This window comes from Ursus americanus, chromosome 16, assembly GCF_024610735.1.
Source record: "Ursus americanus isolate L20-20 chromosome 16, mUrsAme1.1.p, whole genome shotgun sequence".
Classification (NCBI taxonomy): Eukaryota; Metazoa; Chordata; class Mammalia; order Carnivora; family Ursidae; genus Ursus; species Ursus americanus.
The window spans coordinates 3,494,555-3,518,311 of NC_142142.1; the positions used below are offsets into that span (position 1 = coordinate 3,494,555).

Sequence of the window (23,757 nt, forward strand, 5' to 3'; positions counted from 1 at the left end):
AATTTTGTGACAAAAAAACACGCTCAGGGTGTCAGACCCGCGGGCTCGCCACCGCTCGGACCTGGCAGGACCGCCGGCTACAGCGCCCCGACCCCTCCGGGAGGCCCTTCCCCTCACATACTCACTTTCCCAGCAGGCTCCGCGGCGGAGCCTCCCGTCGCCCTAGAGGCCACAAGATGACTGACGCCGCCCAAAAGAAACTCGACGGCCGCTTCGTCTCACACTAGGGGGCGCCTGGTTCCCCAACAGACAAGGAGTGCCTGAGGCCCGCCCCGCTCGCCTCTGGAAGAAGCCAACACCTCTTCTCCGCCCTCCCCCAGATTGCCAACGAGGCAGGCTCTGATACTCATGCGCAAACACGTCCACCACGCACCTAGGTGTGGCGCATGCGTCCTCCCAAAGCCGTCTCCTCGGCGTCTCCCTTCGAGTTTCCAGTTCCGGCCTCACAAGGGCGGAGGGAAAGGAGGAAATATGCGGCTGTCGGTCGCCGCCGCCATCTCCCATGGCCGCGTATTCCGCCGTCTGGGCCTTGGTCCGGAGTCCCGCATCCACCTGTTGCGGAACTTGCTTACAGGCCTGGTGCGACACGAACGCATCGAGGCGTCCTGGGCGCGCGTGGACGAAATGAGGGGCTACGCGGAGAAGGTGAGGGGCGGGGCCACGCAAGGCGAGTGAGTTGGGGGCGGGACCCTTCTGTCTACCACGAGCGTCTGGCCTGAGATGCGGCTGGACTTGGGGGGACAAGTGCGATAGCCCTGGCAATCCCCGCCCAAAGTCTGAATCCCCTAGTATTGACCCCTGTCCTCTGGCCCCTCAAATGGACGACTAGTTAGAGCTGCGGAGTTAGTAGTGGCCTGAGTTGGAGGGATGCTTTGCTAGTGGAATGAATGGGTTGCGGCCCCGCATTAGAGAAGTAAGATTGGCGCCTCCTTTCTTGCTCGGGGTGGATCAGTGATGTTCTGTCCCCTCAGCTCATCGACTATGGGAAGCTGGGAGACACCAACGAACAAGCCATGCGCATGGCTGACTTCTGGCTTACGGTAAGTGCATCCTATCTCGCTCCCAAATCTCATCCTTTGCTCCCTGTGGGGGAGGGGGCGGTTAGAGGGAGGGGGAACTGGGCAGAATTAAGCTAAGACACTCACTTATAGACAAATATTGTGAACTAAATTAGGTGTGATTTAAGTTAGTTTAATGTTATGTGAATCAACCTGCACAATTGCCTGTAACCCCTCTGTGTAACTTTGACTCTACCGCCTTAGGGGGTGGGAGAGTTTTGTGTGAATGTGTTTGGACCCCACTTTTGGAAGTGCTGAAAGTTAAATGTGTCTCCACGGTGGTGCCTGACTCTGCTCTCTCCTGGATAACTCTCCCTCTCTAGGAGAAAGACTTGATCCCAAAGCTGTTTCAAGTACTGGCCCCTCGGTACCAAGGTCAGAATGGGGGCTACACGAGAATGCTGCAGATCCCAAATCGGAGTAAGCAGGATCGGGCCAAGATGGCAGTGATCGAGTATAAGGGGAACTGCCTCCCACCCCTGCCCCTGCCTCGCAGAGACAGCAACCTTACACTTCTAAACCAGCTGCTTCAGGGGTTGCGGCAGGACCAGAAAGCAAGCATCCACGGCTCCCACACAGCTCAAACACCAGGGATTTAATTGGGGCCAGAGGGTGTGTGGCACGCTCATCAATGCCCATGATCACAGGCCTTTGGAGCTCTTTTAATCTCTTAAGAAGAACTGGAGCTAGAGTTGTTAACGGACAGTGTTAATGGAGACAAGAAGCTTCTGGGAGCCAGATAATCATCTTTGCAGTAGATAAAATTCCTTGTATAAATATATGTATGTATATGGGTTTCTTTTTTTCTGCCGTTGGGATTTCTGGGGAATGAGAACTATCCAAATGCTCAGTCTCCGTGGGCTAGTAAATTCACTGCTTATGTTTCTGGCTCTTGTTCTGGGTTGTGTTTGGTTAGGACAATTTTGTTTTTCTTAATGCCAGTTTTTATGGGGCTTATATCCTATAATTCCAAACTGGCCTCCAAAGGTGATTGAGTTTTGACATCTAGCAAAGAGACTCAGCCCCTGGGATTTCTTAGAGAAAGATTACTTCCTGACAGGGTAGGAGAGTGAACATCTAAAACTGAATCTTCCATAATAATCTGGTACCTTAGGAAACTTCAAGGAACACTACAGCTATTTCTCTGTTTCTAGGCAGGATCACATATGACCCTCATGTGCTCCCCTCAGCCCCAAATAGTCCTCAGAGGAGAGGATCTAAGAACTCAGATGTACCACCTTTCTGGCCAAGCATTCAGTAAAGGATAAGCTCCTTCCTCTTGGAGTGGGAGTGGGGGGGTGGGAGAATAAAGAGAGGGTTTAGGTGGGAGGAGGGTTAGAAAGTTAAATGTGCTGGGAATTTCCTGGAAGTTTTTATTGTTGTCAAAACTGGGCTTCTCTGGGAACTCAGAAAAGGGAAATCCGGCTTCAGAATGGCCAGAGCATATGAGAAGTAGGAAGCTCCTTGATATCCACTAATTATTGTGAAGCCGGTCTTAGCCCAGCCAGGCTGCCCATGCCTCAGGCTCAGAGGTTTGACTAGGGTAGTAGTCATGGAAGGCTTGGAACTATCATCCCTGCCTGAACACTTGACATCAAGGCCTGACAGTTCCCATATCTCTAGTACAGTGAAAAGAAGATATTTTATCTTAGGTTGGATCTTCAGAGTGTATTTGGCCTGCTAAAGCCAACCATTGTCAGAAAGTAAGGGTGAGGATAGAAGGGGTCAGCGGTCTAACAGGTAGATATTAGCTTCAGGGACAGAGCTATTCTGTGCTATTTCACTGCAACTGTTCAAGTCTTAAGATTCATCTGCTCCCAACAGGATTCTCCCATCTCTTTGCCTCTAATTTGTCCTTCATGCTATTGTCAGAAAGCTCTTTCTGACATATTTTGAGTTACATATAGTAGACACTCAAAAGTATTTATTCAATAAACCTACAATTCTGAATGCTTCCCCAAAATTCACCCACTTCCTGTCATCTTGGCATGAACATAAACGTCCGCTAGATATCTTGGAGTCATCCCTGACTCCTAGAGAAAGTACTTTATTTAAAATTAAAACTACATCTGTTAAGTAAGTATTACCATAGGTGGGTTATGGCTCAACTCTCAGCTTTTCCTCTTAGTCCCCAGAAACAGACCTCCCTTTGGGGCTTTCGGCAGTTCCTTAAATCCTTCATAAGCATCTGCTAGTATCTAGCATCATTTTAGTCACTAGGGATACAATCTTTATCAAGTGTTTGGCGTATGTCAGGACCTAGGCTAGATACTAAGGATCTAGAGATGAGAAAGAACAACCTTTGCCATCAGGGAGCTCACAATCTAAAGCACCACTTCTGCTGTCACAATGGCCTCATGAGACACTGCATCTTTAATATTTTGGCCCAAAAAGAGTACATGAGTCCTAAAAAGTTTACTAGAGGCTCAGGGATAGCACAAAAGAAATAGACAACAATGTATCAGTTTTCTAATCAGGCCTGTAAATGGTAACTTTTCACCTGAGTGCACTGTGCCCTCAAATCCATCTAAGCACTTCTTTAATAAATTCCAAACCCCGGCAAGAGGGGCCCAGATACACTGGAGTTCCCGCTCTACTTTCAAAGGTTCTCTGTCTTGGGCAAGGTTGACAGCTATGTCCACTTCCTTCAAAAAATAACAAACTTACTCGAGCCTCAACAAATCAGTGACACAATATAAGCCCAATATCCAAAGGAGACACAACTGCAAAAGCCAGGCACTGCTTACACTCACTCTACAGTCAGGTGTACAAGTCTTGTTGGTTTTCTTTCCACAATGTTTCTCAAATCTGCAGTCACCTCCCCTAGCCTGAAATCCAAGACATCTCTATCCTGGATTACTGCAAAAGCCTCCTAACTTGCCTCCCTCCACACTGCAGATGAAGTAATAGGAATATGATGTCTTAATTCTCTGCTTGATGTTCTCTAGTGTGTCCTCCTTTCCTATGGGGAGAGTCCAGGTTCCTTGCCGTGATCCCCTTGGTGACGAGGTATCTTTCACTACTCCATTTATTTCCCTTGCCTCTAATTTTATGCTCAGGAAGCATGGAAGTCCTTATTTTGACCTTTCCTATGCACAGCTCCACTTACCACCTTTTCTTCATGCAGTCTCTACCACCCAGAGAACTCTCCCCCTTTCACCTACCTAACTTGTACACAGACTTTTGGCATCTGGGTGGCTCCTCTGACCATCCCCACACCTAAATTCATTACTTTGTAAACCTGGGTGCTGCTACAGTATTTCTATAATGCACTGAATTTGCCACATTGCATCATAGTTCCCTACAGCTACAGCTATTGGTTCCCAAACATACATTAGTCTAAGGGAGTCCTAGTATTTCCATCCCCTTGCTGTTAATGGGTTCAGGGATGGACGGGTCTAAACAAATCTGAAGCAATGAGAATCTGGTCTCTACTCAATAAGATAAGCATGTTATTCTGAGAGCCATGGGGAACTGGCTTCAGTCTGAAGATGACACAATGTCAGGTCAGAACAACTAGAAGACACTCGATAGTAATCATCTTTAGTGATTATTCCCACTTGCACTGGGTTTGCTGTTACTTGCTACCAAAAGTAATCTAAGGTATTAATTTGTGCCACTGAACCTTTAGACTAGTGTTTCTCAAAAATGTTTTACTATGACCCACAGATCAAAAAATACTTTACATCAGAACACTATTCACATATATGTAATTGAAACAAAAGCATCACAAAACATTATTTACCTTAACAAATATGATGCACACTAATACTATCAACTCTTCTCTAGTTACTTTTTTTTTTTAATGCTGATCACAATTCACTAAAATAATTTTACAACTGAGTAATGGATTACAACCTGCTCTGTGAAAAACATTGACCTGAACCATTATTACAGTGACTCACCGTTGCCTTTGCTGGATAAAATCCAGACTTTTCTCATGACACAAAGGCATTCTATGGCCTGGCCCAGCTACCTCTCAGCCTCTTCTACCATTATTTGCTGCCACCTTTCCTAGGAAACTACTTGTTCTCTAAATATATCAGACCTTTGTACATGAGGTTGCATCTAATATAGCTTGCCCTATGTCACATTACCTCTTATCATTTGATTCTCTCCTCAGAAGTCACTTTTTTGAGGCTATCTTGAAACTTCACACAACCCTCCAAACAGGGGCCAGGTCCCCCATTGTGCGCAGTTACAGTCATCTGGGCATACAGTCCTCAGAGCATTAATCACACCACCCTACAAGTGCCTGCCTGCTTCACTGACTCCATTCTGCTAAGCTCCCAAAGCCAGGAACTAGAACTCAATCTTTAGATAACTCTGTTCCTACCGTGGGACCTAATTCATAATAGTGTTCAATATATGTTTATTAAGTGAGGAGGAGTAAGCCATATGTTGTCCATGACATGCTCAACTCTCTAGCTGAGCTTTACAAAACCAATAAACATGGTACTATGCATTGACAGTGCTAAGCTACACTGCTGAGTGTACCAAGGCTAAAGAAATGGGCTCCGTCCTCTCCAGGGACTTACATGTTCATAATGACTGTCAAGAATGTGTGTGTCTAATTCACCTCCCACACATTTCATATTCCAACTTCCTGAAATATTTCTAACCAAGCTACAGGTAGAAGACACCTATACATTTTCCAAGTTTTAGCCAAAAGCTGAAAGGATGCCTCTTTTGTGAAGTATTCCCTGAATTCCCCAAGCGAAGCTAGGCATGTTTCCAATGGTCCAGTTTCATGCTGTACATCTTCACTGTAGCAATGGCACAGTTACATCGTTTAGCACCCATTACTAGATAGTGAGCTCCTTGGGGGTGGGGAGACATACGTAATTTACTCTGGTGCCACACAATAGAGAACGTGGGACAAAATGGGCATCTATAAATGTCTGTTGACTGAATCAGTGTGTTGTACTAAGTTTGTCAGCCTATCTCTGCGTTTTGGTTGGGCTCCGTAATTCCTCCCTGCCCCGGTTTCCTCCCACTTCATCCGAAAAAGAACTTCCTGCAAAGCTGATTGCCCATTGTTCGCTGGTGGGTAATGTCTGTACCCTTAGGCTTTTCCTCTCTATGCCCTTAAATGCGTGGGCATATAAAGCTCTCCTCTGACCCTGGGACATGAATTTGGTAGTTAAATTTGAGCTGCCTTAATAGAAATGGTCTGTGTGCTTATATTTTGAGGGAAAAAGTTTAAACTTTTCTGACATTTTACACCGGGTTCCACTTAATATTTAAAAAATGGGTTTCATTTTTACGAGTTAAATATTGTAAATTACACACACACCAGCTTTTTGTTAAAATCAATGCTCTAGGAAGCTGAACTTGTTTACACCGTGGCTTCACATACACCTTGACACACTGCTGTGTAGCCAGCACAAGAAGCACAGCATTGAAGTTTTACTGCTGTTCTCTTCAAGGAGAAATACAAAATACAAAAGCTGTACCTAGGGATGTCACTGAAAACTTTCTGCCATTGTTCTGACTTAGTTTCTATTCGTTTTTCTTTAATATGATCTCAGAATCTTTCTTACAGTTATCTTTTTCTTTTGTCCTGGAAGGAAAAATAGTTTAGGTTTTGTCTGTGCTGAGTTTGAGATGCCTGAGAGCATCTGGAGCTTGGGCAAGAGTTCTTCATTGGGAGAACAGATTCTGGGAGTTGTTGGCAATTAAAGCTAAGGAAATGGATGGGGTGACTCAGAGTGTATACGTAGAAGGAAAGGAGGCTGAGATCAGACATTATGGGACAGACAGGATACAGAAGCAGTGAAGGAGAATGAGAAATTGACTTTAAGAGAGGCAAGAAAACTTGCAAATTCAACACAGCACCTCATACGGTGTCTTCTTTGTGATTAGGAATCACTCGAAAAATAATTATCAAATCCATTTAGCAAGTATAATCTTTCTCCATTCAAAGCACTATGGGAATATAGACAAAAAGGGACCCAACAGGCCAGTTGAAGGGACAAGATCATAAACAAGTAAGTATAACATAGTTAAGACAGGAATTACTAAAGTGATGCACACAGGCATAGCGAGTACCAAGACAGAAGGTGAGTATGGAACTTTTCAGAGGAAACAATGCAAGGGCCAAATTTAAAGAATGAATAGGTATTCATTAAGCATGGGGGATAGAAGTCAGCTGGGAGGATATTACAGGCAGCAAGATCTGCAGGTATGAGTGCACTGAATTATGAAACAACATGGAGTGGTTGAGAAATTCCAAGTAAGTAATTTGGTACAGCTGGGATTTAGTATTTGAGGAAGAAGTGGAGGAAATGAAGCAGGAAAGCCAAGCAAGATCAGGTTACAAAGGGCTCTGTAAGACATGATAAAGTGCTTAGTTTTTTTACTGAAGACCAGGGAAAGCCACTGAAGGATTTTCAAATGGGGAGAAAAGGGATCAGATTTACATTTCAGAAAGATCATTCGTGCATCAGAGTGGAAGATGGGTTAGAGGGGCAAGACTAGAAACAAGGAAACCAAATAGGCGGCTAGTTAAGGAATCCAGAGGGAGTTGATGGAAGACTAGATGAGGCCAGAGGCAGGGGAGATGGAGAGAAGCTGACAGACCAGACAGCTTTTGAGGAGACAGAACAGACTAGACATTGTGTGTGATTACATGAGGTGAAGAGGATAAGAGGCCTGGATGACACCAGGTTTCCACCTGGGCAATTGGGTGGAGTAATTACATTCACAGAGAACAAGGATAGCAGAGGAAAAGCAGATTTGAGATCACTGTGTTGAACTTTGTTGTAGGCATATTAGTGTTAAGGAGCTATCTCGTGAACAGTTATTCTGGAGATCAGAGGATATGTGTAAGCTAACAATACACATGTGAGAGTCACCCACATACATGGGAGTTGAAGCAATTAATACCAGATGAGATTTCCCAGTCAAAAAATACACAGAGAAAAAGAAGGCCTAGGAGAGGGGCACCTGGGTGGCTCAAACACTTAAGCATCTGACTCTTGGTTTCGCCTCAGGTCATGATCTCAGGGTCATGAGATCGAGCCCCACGTCAGTCTGGCATGGAGCCCCGCATTGAGCCCCACATCGGGCTCGACTTTCAGCAGGCAGTCTACTGGAGATGCTCTCCCTCTTCTCTTCCCTCTACCCCTCCCCCTGCTGTCTCTCTCTCTCTCTCTCTCTCTTTCTCTCTGTCTCTCTCAAATAAATAAATAAATGTTTAAGAAAAAGTAAGAAAGAAAGAAGACCTAATGTTGGCCACACTCTAGAGTAATGGACTAATTGAGTATCTTTGGCCATTGAACTAGGAAATTAGGGTGTTCACTTTTGACCTCTGATAGAGCAGTCTCTTGAGAGAGGCAAAAGCAAAAACCCTAAAGACAGCTTAAGGTGTGACAATGAAAAGGGAAAACAGGGCAGAGATACAACTTGAGAAGAAAGCAGATTTAAAAAGTAAAATGTGAAGGTTAATGTATTCATTTCTTGCTATGGTCTAAATGTTCATGTCCCCCCAAATTTGTTGAAATCCTAATGCCCATTATGGTAGTATTAGGGGATGGAGCCTTTGAGAGGTGCTTAGGTTATGGTAAAGCCCTTATGAATGAGATTAGTGTTCTTATAAAGAAGAGCCCACAGAGATCCCTTGCTCCTTCCACCATTTGAGAACAGACTGAGAAGGCACCAGCTATGAACAAGGAAGAGGGTTCTCACCAGAACTCGACTGTGCTAGCACCTTGATCTTGGACTTCCCAGCCTCCAGAACTGTGAGAAATAAATTTCCGTTGCTTATAAACTACCCAGTCTGTGATATTTTATTATAGGAGCCTGAACAGACTAAGACAATTTTATGATGAGTACTTTTGCCAAGTCTTAGGTATGGTGATATGAAAGGTTATATATAAATTGAGAGTAAAGTAAAAATCTTGAGTTGAGGGCAAAGTGGGAGGCAGAGAGCTTTCTCGTTCCCCATTGTGGCTTCCTTGGCTCCTCTACCTTTATTGAAAGCTCTTTCTCTTTTGAGACTCAAAGCATTGGTTGTACCACCTTCTCCTGATGATCTTCTGATGGTCTTGGCCTAAGCTACTAAGGCATGCCTAGAGCACCTGCTGACCCAACAACCTACAGAAAGTCAGTTGGCAAGCTTGCAGTTTGACCATGTCTGCCTTTGAGGAGATGATACGCTAGTACAAATGCATTATTAAATTCAGTCAGTCAGAGACCTAACGTGATGGGCTAGAGCAGACAGAATATCATGAATTCAAACATGACTCAGAAGTCACCATGGAACTAGCAGAGATAGGAGCAAATACAGGAATTCTGGTCAAAAGCATCTCTGGAGGAGTTCTGCAAACACTGAGAACCAGCTCCCCCCACCCTTTTTTATAAAAGGCTGAGTTACTCATGCTGGGCTGATTGGGGGTAGAGAGGGGTGAAGACAGCTTCTAATCACTCACACATTCAGCGAAGTCTTAGGTCCAGAGTCTTGCTCACCATCCCAAGACCTATAATCATTCTATCCATTTGGATGCCCCATCCAAGACATGAGCCCACAGTTCTTCACTGACCTCTCCTGAAATTCATCCTTCCAGTCCACTCTCCTTACCAGGCCTTTGACCCTCTCATGACCAGATCTACTTTACCCCTGATATTTTACCCTCTAGAAAGCTTGCTCTCTAAATCCACCTTCTTGCCTCTGGCTTTCTCATCCCCTTGCACACATATCATACTTTCAACTTGTAACTCTAGTCCTTTGAGTTCTCTCTCCCTTTATGTAACAGGACTTTCTTCCTTTTCAACCCAGCCGGGATGTTATGATCCAATACTTCATCTGTTCTCATGGCAGTTCCTATACAATCCCATGTCTTTCTCTCCTACCTACCTACTAATCCCAGATCTCTCTTCTCCTGTGCCCTCTTCACTGAGAGCTCTTAGGAAAAAATACCATACAAATACCATACAACTGTTGGAACTGGAACCAACAGAGCTGGACCCTGAACACAACTCAACAAACCTGAATTGCTCAATCCTGTCATCTCTTTGACTCCTGCAAACTTTCTCTGCTTTTCTTAAACTCTTTGTAAAACCTTCATCTCTTACTAACAGCACTTAACTTCACCTCATACTTATCGAAAAAATAAATGAAAGCTGCAGGCATGGTCTTCGCAATTTCCTACCCTCCTGACCCTTATCTGCATCCAGGCACTAGGCAATTCATTGAAAATCTATTTACTGAAGACGATTCATCCAACGACCAAGCTACCCAAAAGTCAATTCATCAAATTTTTCGAATTTATCCAACTTGCAGTTTGATACCAAAATCCAATTTGATAACATTATCAATTTACCAGAAGTATGTTTTGTTTTCAATAATTTATAAAATTTATAGAAATTGTGTTACCTGGGAAGGTTTAATAGCTTTGTGAATTCTCTCTCTTTTTTAAAGTTTCAATTTGTTTCAGTTTGACTTAGTTTACTTTTAGTTTTACCAAAGTCTTTTTATTAGATCTGTTCTGCACCAGACTTCAGTCAAACTCTATGGAATGTCACTTTTGTGTGGTACTTATATCAGACACTTAGGATTCAGATACCTAAAACAAGTAGCTAATACTCATTTGATCAAGCTGATAAACCGATCTATGGATTAAGACAGCACTTTCTAACCTGGTATTATGTAGACCAGTATTATCCCTGATACTAAAACCAGAAAAAGACCTAAAAGAAAAAAAAAAAAACACACACAAATCAATATCCCTTAAGAATTTAGATGCAAAATTCCTCAACAAAATAACTAGCAAACTGTATCCAACAACATAGAAAAAGAACTATTCACTATTACCAAGAGGTGTTTTTCCCAGAATATAAGGTTGGTTTGCCATTCTAAAAGCAAGTGATGTGATACAACATATCAAATCAATAGAATAAAAAACAAAACCACACGGTTATCTCAATAGACACACAAAAAGCATTAGACAAAATCTGACATATTTTCATTATAAAAACATCCAATAAACTAGGAATAAGGGGAATTTTCTCAACATAATAACATGTATGAAAAACTCACAGCTTACATCATACTTAATATTAAAAGACTGGATGTAGGGCGCCTGGGTGGCACAGTGGGTTGGGCTTCTGACTCTCGGTTTCAGCTCGGGTCATGATCTTGGGGTCATGGGGTCAAGCCCCACATCGGGCTCCGCACTCAGCATGGAGTCTGCTTGGGTTTCTCTTTCCCTCTCCCTCTTCTCTTCCCATTTGTTCTCTCCCTCTCTTTCTCAAATAAATAAATATTTAAAAAAAAATAAAAGACCAGATGCTTTGTCTCTAAAAACAGGAACAGGACAAGAATGTCTATTCTTACTACTTCTATTCAACATTGCATTGGAGGTTCCACCAGAGTAATTAGATGAGAAAAAGAAATAGAAGACATCTGTATTGGAAAGGAAGAAGTAAAACTATCTCTATTTGTAGTAACATGATTTTATATATAGAAATTACCAAGGAATCCACCAAAAAATAAATTAAAACTAATAAATGAGTAGAGCAAGGTTACAAGACACAAGATTGGTATACAAAATTAATTGTATACAAAAATCGGTTGTATTTCTATGCACTATCAAGGAACAATCTAAATAAGAAATTAAGAAAACAATTCTGTTTACAATAGCATTGAAAAGAAAAAAATGCTTAGAAATAGATTTAAGAAAAGAAGTATAAGACTTATATGTACTGAAAACTACAAAACTTTCAGAGAAATCTAAAAATGCCTAAATAAATGTAAAGATATGCAAATACTCCTCAAACTGATTTAAGGAACTCATAATAGCCAAAATCATCTCAAAAAAGAAGAATAAAGCTGGAGGACTTTACTTCCTAATTTTAAAAATTCTACAATGTATTCAAGTCTGTGCTGTACTGGCATAAGAATATAGTTCAATGGAATAGAACTGAGGGTAGAAGTAAACCTACATTTAGGATTGATTTATTTTTTGACCAGAATGGCAAGAAAATTAAATGAGGAAAGATTAGTCTTTTCAACAAATGATGCTAGGACTAGATATTCATGTGTAAAAGAATAAAGTTGGACCCCTACCTCACACCACATATGAAAACTAACTCAAATAGATTAGACCTAAATATAAGAGCTAAAGCTATTAGATGAAAACATGGAAGTAAATTTGTCCTTGGATTAGACAATGGTCTCTTAGATATGATGCCAAAAGTATACACAACACAAGGAAAATTAGACTTCATCAAAATGTAAAATTGTCATGATCCAAAAGCATACCATTAAGAAAATGAAAAGATAATCCACAGAATGAGAGAAAATCAGATTATCTGATAAGGAACTTGTACCCAGAGTATATCAAGAATTCTCACCAACTCAAAAATAAAAAGACAACCCAATTTTAAAATGGAGAAAATATTTGAACAAATATTTCTCCAAAGAAGGTATATATCCACTTTCTCATTTGACAAGAATTAGGAGCCCCACCAGGTTCTCACTGTGAAGATGAGAGAAAATTTCTTCATGCTTCCAGCAGGAGGACAGAAAACATAACCAATTTGAATGATGCAGAGAGCTGTCTCACTGTTCTCCTTAGCAAGTCTTGCCCTCCAGGGAAATTATTTTCCTAAAGCCTAACCAACTTGGGTTTACCAAAGCCTAACTGACATGGAGGAAGGGAAATACCCAACTTCAGCTATTTCTAGCCTTCCTGTCCTAAGGCTAAGGTGGGAAGTGGGGAAGAAAAGCTCAGAGGCACTTGTGAAAGTCACAGCCCAAGGACACAAGCTCATTAAAAGGACTATAGAATAGTTCTTCCCCCACACCTTATCATCACATTAGTAGAGCTCCTCTTTAATAACAGGAATCAGAGCTAAAAGAACTGCAAGCCTCAGGCCCTATTTAAGAAGGAGTCTCTAGGGAAACTCAAAGACAACAGGGAGGACAGAAACAAGAGCACTAGAGGAAATTTTAACCTCCAATACAAGAGCTACAGCACATGGTAAACACTGTCTAACTCCTAGACAAGTAAGGATAAAATCTCACATAAAAGACCTATCTACCTCAGTTCCTTCTACATCATGTCCAGTTTCAGCAAAAAATTACAAGCATGATAAAAGGCAACAAGGTTTAAAAAGACAAAGAAAGCATCAGAACCACACTCAATATGGCACAGATTTTGGAATTACGGGACTGGAAATTTTCGATAACTATGGTTATGTGCTAAGGATGCTAATGGAAGAAGAGGGCAGCATGCAAGAAGAAATGGATGATGTAAACAGAAAGAAGGAAACTCTGAGGGGTGCCTGGGTGGCTCAGTCGTTAAGCGTCTGCCTTCAGCTCAGGGTGTGATCCCAGAGTTCTGGGATCGAGCCCCACGTCAGGCTCTTCCACTGGGAGCCTGCTTCTTCCTCTCCCACTCCCCCTGCTTGTGTTCCCTCTCTTGCTGGCTGTCTCTCTCTCTGTCAAATAAATAAATAAAATCTTAAAAAAAAAAAAAGAGGGAAACTCTGAGAGAGAATTGAAAGGAAATGCTAGAAATTTAAAACATCAGAATGGAAATGAAGAATGCCTTTGATGGGCTTGTCAGCAGACTGGACACAGCCAAGGGAAGAATCAATAAGCTTGAAGATATGTTTAATACAAACTTCCCAAACTGAAAAGCCAAGAGAAAAAAAGAGTGGGGGTAAAAAGAACAGAATATTCAAGAGCCATGGGACAATAACAAAAATAACAAGAACTGGAACAATAAAAAAGTATGTATAATGGGAATACCAGAGAAAGAGAAAAAGGAAGAGAGGAAATATTTGAAGTAATAATGGCTGGGAACTTTCTGGAATTAATGGCAGACACCAAACCACAGATCCAGGAAGCTCAGAGAACACTAAGCAGGATAAATACTGGAAAAAAAATCTATACCTAGTTGTAGAAAACTACAGAATATTCAAACTACAGAAAAATGAACCACAGAAAATCAAAGACAGAGGAAAATTTGGAAATCCACAGAAGATATACAAATAGTCAATAAGCATATAAAAAGATGCTGAACATCATTAGTCATTAGAGAAATGCAAATCAAAACCACAATGAGATACCACTTCACACCCACTAGGATGATTATAATAAAAAAGATGAACAATAATAAGTATTGGAGAGGATGTAGAGAAATTGGAATCCTCATACACCCCTAGGGGATTGTAAAGTGGTACAGCTGCTGTAGAAAAGTTAGGCAACATTTCCTCAAGTACTTCCTCAAAACGTTAACCATTTAGTTTACAATATGTGCCATACCAGCAGTTCACTCCTGGGAATATATCCAAGGGAACTGAAAAGCTATGTACACGCCAAACTTGTATATAAATGTTCATACCATTATTCCTAATAGCCAAAAAGTGGAAAAAATCCAAATGTCTTTCAACTGATGAGTGAATAAACAAAATATGATATATCCACATACTGAAATGTTATTCAGTCATACAAAGGAATGAAGTACTGATACATGCTAAAATGTAGATGAACCTTGAAAACGTGCTGAGTGAAAGGAGCCAGACACAAAAGACTACTATTGTATAGCTCCATTTATATGAAATATCCAGAATAGGCAAATCCACAGATATAGAAAATAAATTATTCGTTGCTTGGGATTGAGGGGAGGAAAGAATGCAGAGTAACTCCTAGTGGGTATGGGGTTTCATTTGGGGCAATGAAAATACTCTGGACTATATGGTGATGACTATACTCTGTGAATTACTAAATTCACTGTGAATATACTAAAAACCACTGTGAATTATACACTTTAAAAAAGATGAACATTATGGCATATAAATCGTACTGCAATAAAAATACTTAAGCATAAAAGACAAAATCAAATTAAAAACTATTTAGAGGTAATAACAACTATATACTTAAGGATGAGGATAAGCAGGGATCCTTCTAAAGTACTGTCTTCCATTGTGATATGAATGGAACTGGCAGAAATCCTACAAATGTTTCTTAGATGTCACTATCACATGAGGCCCATTTATCAATGGTCATCATGATATCTTAGAATAATTATCTTGAACTAATGAGTTTATAATAGAATTTATATTATTAATTTTATCACTTATTATAGTAACTATTAATACCACCTACCAACTAGTGTGAAAATACAGTATGGTCATATTTCAGCCCATATCTATCTATTAATAAAATTGCAATGAACAAAAAAAAGTTTTTAAAACGGCAAATTGTTGTGTTGAAAATATTTTAGAAGATAGAACCCCTCCACCATGATTGTTTATAAAATTTCTTACATTTGAGTCATTGCATAACACTTGCAGAGCAAAATACACAAGAAGTTCTCATTCCCAAAAGTCACAGATTTGAAGTAAGGAAAAACTTAGAATACACTGAACTTTGGCCGGCCATGCCAAAATGACTTCAGTGAAACAGCTGCAAATAAATTAAAACTAAAACTAAGCTAAACGAAACTCCAAATGAGTCAACTGACACTTTGTAGAAATCTTCAAAACTAGTTTAAATCTGCCCAACCACGCAAGTTGTTGTCAACTATACAAATAACTTTAAGAGAAACAAAATTTTGTTTGACAAAATTGGTAAGTTTCAGCAAATTGATCCCTGTGAATCGAAACTGAGAAACCTGGCTTTCTTTACTTCCCGTTCCAGAGGAGAGGCAGCCTTCCTCCTCTCCACATTGAATCCCTCCACCTGTGTTCTAGATCCCATCCCCTTCTGCTTCCTCTGGCTCTTGCTCCGTGGAGGGAATCAGAAGTTTCCTTTTCTCTTTCCTAGAATCTCTCTGGGGAACTGAAGTCCTTCAGAGCCTGGAAAATATACTTGGTTTTGGAAGATCCCAACTCAGACCCTCCTGGACTCTGGCCAGTTTTTAATAATCCTGCTCAGTTTCTCCAGGGCTGGGCTGTCCTGAAGAGCTCTGATGACTGCAGCTTCTCAGGCACGTATGAGCAGGGGGGCTAAGGCTTGGAGCGGTCTGAAACCAACACTGATGCTACCCAGTGCCTCTTCTGGCACTAAGAAGAAACCAATGAATAACAGAGCCAGCAAGAATTGTCAGCCTCCCATTCTGCCATTCAGAATCATTGTTCCTAAGGCAGACCTTCTGGGTCATCTTCCCTTTCTCATTTGGCCATCCCCACACCGATCTGTCCTTCCTTGCCCCTAGTTAACTTTTCCTTCCACTGCTTCCCGGCTGTTTAACCCTTCCCATGGTAGACCTACCCCCCAAGCTTTTCTGTTCTGAAATCTCCGTTTCATGACAACAACCCCCTAAATTCTCAGCCTCTTCATAAATCTCTGAGCCTCCACTTCCTGTGCAAGAGGCTGGCTTTACTTAAGACTTCTTCACTTCTGCTAATCCTTCCATATGTCTGGGGAGAAGAGGGAAGGAGTCTCCAGTCTCAGGGCCCCCCCAAGGTCCAAATGCAGACAACCGTGTCTCCACACACGCACCAACCTTTGAGAATCACACTATCTTGTCATACAAGACTCTACCCTCCTCAGTGTTGTCACAAAATGACCTCCCCTCTTTTCCTTTGGTGTGGACTTTGGTGTGGCTGTGCCTGTATCCTCTGCCCTCTCACCTGCATCCTCAATTCCTTCATCCTTTAGGCCTATAAGGCCACCAGCCATCAGTCCCCTTAACGGTGCCTCCATGAAGATCTCTAACATCTTGCCTCTCTCATGCCCCAACTGCCCTCCAGAGAGCATGAGATCATTTGATGGCCTCAAATTCCCACCCTGTCCACCCTCCTCCCCACTGCCATCATTCCCTCACACATGCACATTCTGCATCCTCCCCGTCTTCCCTTCCTGTCTCTTCTGTTAAAGACCAACTGCTGCTTGTACTCATGGTTATTTCTCCAGTCCCTCCTCTCTCCTCTGGGACCTGCTCCACCAGCCATTGCCTCTCCATAAGCTCCTCACCTACAGTGTCAAACATGGTCCTGTTGCTTTCTTCCAGGCGACTGTCCTTAGTCCTTCCCTTCCCCACTCTTCCTCCCAGCCTCCTGTTACCTGCCTCTCTCCTTACTGCACCCATGGCGTAGTGGTCGCTGAGTCTGCTACCTCAGTAAAAGCCCTTCTTAACTGTGGGATAGCAGCGCCCTTCCTGTCAAGCATACACTTAACAAATATAAAGTGAACACCACCTAAACAGGCACAGCATATATGTGCTACAGTGGTGAACACACCGGGCTGACTGTTTGCTGGAGTCTTTAGACATTGAATCAAGTATCCACACACCAGAAACTTGCAACTGTGATAACTACCACCAAGGAGGAGTACCAAGCACCATGAGAATCCATAATATGGACTGACCTAGTCAGAGAAATCAGGAAAGAGGTCTGTGACTAAGTGAGGCTTCAGTTAAGATCTGCAGGTTAAATGAGAGGTCACTTAACCAAGGAAAGAGCCAAAGCATGCCCTGGAAAAATGGACAAGTTCATGGCAAACCATTTTTAACAATCGGTCTAAATAGGAATTGCAATCCTCTTAAGTGTTCTTGCCTCTGCTTCCAAGATTGATCTAGTTGGGCATGTGAGTCAGCCCAGGCCATCTGGAGTCTTTCTTCAGAATTTCTGAATTTTTTGGTGTTTAATAAGGTCTACCTATTTTTTGGACTAATAATATATACAGTTTTAATTTTAAAATTAGTTTAAAACATCAGTAAGGAGAAGAAACGAATCTTCCAAACAGAATAATTCCGAATAATATACTACATATTATAATATATATCATATGCTCCCCCCCTCCAGGGGGTGGAGCTTAATCCCCCCTCCCTGACTATGGGACTTAGAAACTCACTTTCAAGGGTGCCTGCGAAGCACAGTCGGTTAAGTGTCCAATTCTTGGCTTCGGCTCAAATCATATCCTCAGGGTGGTGGGATGGAGCCTCATGTCCAGCCCCACATCAAGCCCCTTGTGTGGAATCTGCTTAAGATTCTCTCTCCCTCTCCCTCTACCCCTCCCCCTGCCACTTGCACTCCTCTCTCCCTAAAATAAATAAATAAATCTTTAAAAAGAGAAAAAGAAAAAGAAACTCATTTTCCAAGAACAGAATATAGAAAGCGGGGGGGGGGGGGGGGGAAGCAGCCTTACAGTAGAAAGACCTGGTAGATATAGCCTTAGCCAAGTGATCAAAGTTAACATCACCTGTGATAGTTCATGTTGCGATCATGTATCCCCTGATATAATGGAGTGAGCAGGGCACTTCACCTCCGCGGTACTCCTTTCCAGTTTAATCGTAATGAAGGCATCAGAGTAACCCAAACTGAGGGATGTTCTCAAAATGCCTGCCAGTACTATTCAAAACTGTCAAAGTCATAAAAAAAATTTTTTTTAATTTAAAAAAAAGAAGAAAACAAAACAAAAACAAAGACAGAGAAACTGTTACAGACCAGAGGAGACTAACTAAACATGAAGATTAAATGTAATGTGGTATCCTGAATTGAATCTTGGGATAGGAAAAGAACATTAGTGAAAAAACTGATGAAATCAGAATAAAGTCTGGAGTTTAGTGAAGAGTGACGTACCAATGTTAACCTCTTATTTTTGACAAATGTATCATAATTATATAGGAAGTTATTGTCAGAGGAATGAAGGGTATCATCATTAGAGGTGAAGGGTATATGGGAACTCTCAATACTATCTTTGCAACTTTTCTACAAATCTAAAATTATTCCAAAATTAAAAAAAAATTAAATCTGTAGGCAAAAATGAACCAAAATAAAATAAAATGAAAAACAGAAACTAGAGACACAGAGAAAGTCTTGATAGTATTTGGTTCCTGTTCCATCTGCCAGTCATCTCCCAGGTTTGGTACCATGGGCCAAAAACTCTGCCCTTCTTTCCTCAGTGAATTCAACTGGGTTTCTTTCACATGCCATTCCATTTTAGTTCTCACACTATCACCACAGTTTATCTCCACTCCCTCCTCCTCTCTCTGTGGCCTGGTTTCTTTCCCCTCTTCTCTATGTCTTTCTTTCCTCTTTTTTTAAAAAAATATTTTATTTATGTATTTCAGAGAGACAGAGACAGAGCATGAGCAGGGGGGAGGAGGCAGAGGCAGAGGGAGAAGCAGACTCCCCGCTGAGCAGGGCCCGACATGGGGCTGGATGCCAGGGTCCTGGGATCATGACCTGAGCGGAAGGCAGCTGCTTAACCGACTGAGCCACCCAGGCACCTCTTGTCTTTCTTTCCTCTTAACAAACTTCATTTATACAATACAGTATTGTCAACTATAGTCACCATGTTGAACATTAGATCCTCAGACTTTGTCTTCTAACTGAAAGTTTGCACCTTTTACCAATCTCTCCCCATTTCTCCCATCCCTCACCCCCTGGTAACCAGCATCCTACAAGTTTCTATGTGCTCAATTTTTTTTTTTTAAGATTCCACATGTAAATAATAGAGTGCAGCATTCGTCTTTCTCTCTCTGGGCTATTTCACTTAAAACTATGCCCTCCAGTTTCAGCTATGTTGTCATGAGTGGCAGGATTCCCTTCATTTTTAAAGCTAAGTAATATTGTTTTATTATCTATCTATCTATACCACATTTTCTTTATCTATTCATCTGTTGACAGACACAGATTGTCTCCATGTCTGCTTTTGTCAATATTGCTGCAATTAACATGGGGTACAGATATTTCCTTGAAATAATGAGCTCATTTCCTTCAGATATATACCCAGAAGTGGGATTGCTGGATAATGTGGCAGTTCTATTTTTGATTTCTTGAGGAACTTTCATATGTTTTCCATAGTGGCCATACCAGTTTACATTCCCCCCAACAATGCACAAGGGCTCATTATTTCTCCACGGCCTCACCAGTATTTGCTATCTCCTGTTTTTTTTTTCTTTTGTTTTTTGATAATCGACATCCTAATAGGTGTGAGGGTGATATTTCATTGTGATTTTGATTTGCATTTCCCTGATGATTAATGATGTTGAGCATCTTTTCCCATACCTGGTGCTCATTTGTATGTCTTCTTTGGAAAAATATCTGTTAAGGTTCTTTGCCCATTTTTAAATTAGGTTAAATTATGGCTTTTTTGCTTTTAAGTTGTATGAGTTTCTTGTATGTTTTGGATATTAACTCTTTAACAGATATGTGGTCTGCAAATATTTTTTCCCATTCCATAGGCTGCCTTTTTATTTTGTTGATTGTTCCCTTTGCTGTTTGTTTTTGCTTTTGTCACCTTTGCTTTTGGCGTCAACTCCAGAAGATCATTGTCAAGACCAATCTCAAGGAGCTGACTCTCCATGTTGAAGTTCTTCTAGGAGTTTCTGGTTTCAGGTCTTCCATTCAAGAATTTAGTCCATTTTGAGTTGATTTTTGTGTGTGGTGTAAGCTAGTGGTCCAGTTTCACTCTCTTGCATATGGATATCCAGTTTCCCCAATACCGTTTATTGAAGACACGATCCTTTCCTCACTGTATATTCTTGGCACCTTTGTTGAAAATTAATTGACAATATACACATGGGTTTATTTCTGGGCTCCTTATTCTGTCCATTGAGCTATGTGTCCATTTTCATGTCAATACCTTACTGTTTTGATTACTAAGCTCTGTAGTATAGTTTAAATTCAGGAAGTGTCGTGCCTCCAGGTTTGCTCTGCACCTCTTCCCTTTGATCACTGAGATCATCAGCTATACCCTAGTTTCAAAATCTAATGGAAACCTGTCATACCTTACCTTATTGTGGTATTTTTATTCTGGTGACAATTCTCATCTTTTTAAAAGGATTTTATTTACTTACTTTTGAGAGAGAGAGAGAAAGAGAGCACACAAGCTGGAGGAAGGGGCAGAGGGAGAAACAGACTCCCTGCTAAGCAGGAAGCCTGATGCAGGACTCCATCCCAGGACCCTGGGATCATGACCTGAGCCGAAGGCAGATGCTTAATCGAACGAGCCACCCAGGTGCCCGATGACTCTCATTCTTATAGCTGCTTCTTTCCTTGACTTGTGTAATAATACATTGGACACTGCTCTCTTGTTCAGTTCTTCTTGTCAGCTGCTTCTTCTGTTAGCCACCCCTTCACAGACCCTCTTCTCACAACATGTTCTCCATAGGTGACTACATCCATTCTCATGGTTCCACATAACCACCCTTATTCTGGTGGCTCTGAAATATTTATCCTCAGCTCAACAATCTTTTCTGAGTTCCAGATTTTATATTCAACCACCTGCTAGACATCTTCATGTGGTCATCTCACATAGATCTTAAACTCATCATTTCCAGAATCAAATTCATTATTATCTTATCTCTCTCCTCACAAACCTGCTCTTCCTTTGTTTCCCCAACTTTAAGAATAACATCACTACTATATGACCCAAGAACATGGAAACTGTCTTAGAATCCTATGTCACTACTCCTTCCAGTCAGTCTGTAATTTCTCTCATGTCTTACTCCTCTTTTCTAATCTTATTACCACTTAGTTTAGACTCTCATTACAGTATAAGCCGGGCAACTGAAACTAACTTCTATTTGGTCTTCTTTGATCCTCAGTATTACAGCCCTAATGATGTTGATGTCACATAACCTAATCATTTCATTTCCTGTATTAAATAAAGCTTTCCATGGCTCCTCAGAGCCTGGAACCTTTGTATGACATATAATATCCTCCATGATTTGGTCCCATTTACGTTTCCTGGTTTCTCCTTTCAAACTAGCCTATATGCCCTACACTCCAGCTAACTCAGTCTACTCAGGAACACCACCACTACCACTTATACACCAACCTCCATCACCAGAAACTAGTTTCTTTCACGCTGTTGTGATTTTGAACATGGTGCTGCTGTTTACTCTGCCCGAAAGTCTTTTCTCCCGCCTCTCCATTTGCTATGCTTCTACTCGTCCTACAAGATCCAGTTCCAGTGTCATCTTTGTGACACCATTGGCTGACATCCCAACCCTGGACTGGATGAGGAATCCCCTCTATGTCCACAATCCCATACTTTCCTCTATCATTATGCTCCCCAGTGCCAATTTGCAGATCTGTCTTCACAACTTACTCTTCAGTCATATCTTAACTATGCACTTTAAGTATAAAGCTGGCACATCGTGGGCATTTGCATGAGTCTTCGGTAGATAAAGGAAGCAAGAAAATACATTAAGTTCTCCCATTTGAAAAACTCTGCCTCCTAAAATACCTGTCTACCCTCCCCCTGCTATAGGTCTCTCTCCTTGCCTGCAGTCAAGCCTCTTTAAAGAGCAGGTTGTACTCCAAGTCTTCAGTCCCTCACTCATTCTTTTACTGAGAGCTGACTAGTTTCCACCCCTACCACTCCACCTACCCTACTGTCCCCAAGGTCACCAGCAGCCTACCTCTGGCCAAGTCCAGTGGATACTTTTCAGTCCTTACCTCTCTGGCCTCCTCTGTGTCATTCAACCCTTATGACCACTCCCTGCATTGTGACTTCTTTCTTGGTCTTTCCCTTGACTTCAGTGGCACCACTTGCCTCCCTTTCTTCCTTCTCCCTCTCTAGCCACTCCTCACTTTTCTTTGAAGGCTATTCCTCCTCTTTTCATCCTTTAAGTGTTGGAGCTTCTCAGGATCTGTCCTAAACACCCTTCTCTTCCCAACATACATGCTGCCCCTGAGCAATCATATTCGCTACCTTAACTTCTCTTACCATTTGTCACATTTACCATGTAAGGCAACCCAAACCTAAGGTGACACCTCATTTTCCCAATGAGAAAATCCGAAAAGCTTTTTGAAAACTTATACCTTTAGGGATGAGTATGAAACAGTCAAAAGTCTATTTCTATTAGTTAATTTACTACGCATACATTTAAATTCATATATCATATAAAATAAATATTGATTTATAAATTTTCTTTTTTCTTTTTAAAAATTTATTTATTTATTTATTCATTTATTTAAGAGAGAGAGAGCGCAAGAGCGGGAGAAGGGGCAGAGGCAGAGGGAGAAGCAGGCTCCCCGTGGAGCAGGGAGCCCAATGTGGGGCTGGATCCCAGGCCTCTGGGATCATGACCTGAGCCAAAGGCAGATGCCAGGTGTCCCAAATTTGCTTTTTTCTATTCTCATAATTCGTTAAACCATTTTATGCATACTTTCAACATGTATCTCCAAAGCAGTGCTTTCTTATTATTAGGGTCACTTTTAGCCATCTTACCCATTTTTTCAGAATTGATGACCTTCTCTCCAGTCCAAGTGAAGAGTTTGGGAGAGGACACAGCACAATTTGAATCCACATATGATTCAGTCACTGGAAACTTTATCCCAAGTCACAAGGGCCATTTGCAGCACACTAAGGCAGTTGGTTTTTGGCCTGCATCCTGCAAGAGTATGTTCATGACCTCTAAAAATCACTTAATTAATTACTGCCTTTTAAAAATAATTTTAATTGTTAATTTTTTTATTGAAGTATAATATCCATACAGAAAAGGACATAAGTCATGTGTTCAGCTCAATAAATTATCATAAAGTGAAACAACCATATAACATCACTAAGGTCAAGAAATAGAACACTTCCAGTACCCCAGAAGCCCCTCCTAAGTACTACTGTATTACTTTTTAAAGCAATCTTTAGAAAGCATATTTAGAGACATCCAACACATGCAGTTGTGAGGTCATACTACCAGGAATAGTTGCCAAAGCCGTGTTAAACTTCTTTGACGACAGATTCTGTGGCAAGTGACCTACACAAGCATCCAAGATAGCATTGCTGAGGACA

General features: G+C 41.5%; 1 protein-coding gene across 1 annotated transcript; it reads left to right on the forward strand.

Annotated features, from left to right (window-relative positions):
- The first annotated feature begins 316 nt into the window (after window positions 1-316).
- On the forward strand, window positions 317-1,940 carry MRPL17 (mitochondrial ribosomal protein L17). Its single transcript, XM_045783100.2, has 3 exons — window positions 317-645; window positions 972-1,040; window positions 1,382-1,940. Exons 1-3 carry the CDS (start codon window positions 349-351, stop codon window positions 1,655-1,657), a joined length of 642 nt encoding a protein of 213 aa, XP_045639056.1. The 5' UTR covers window positions 317-348; the 3' UTR covers window positions 1,658-1,940.
- Window positions 1,941-23,757: the final 21,817 nt, after the last annotated feature.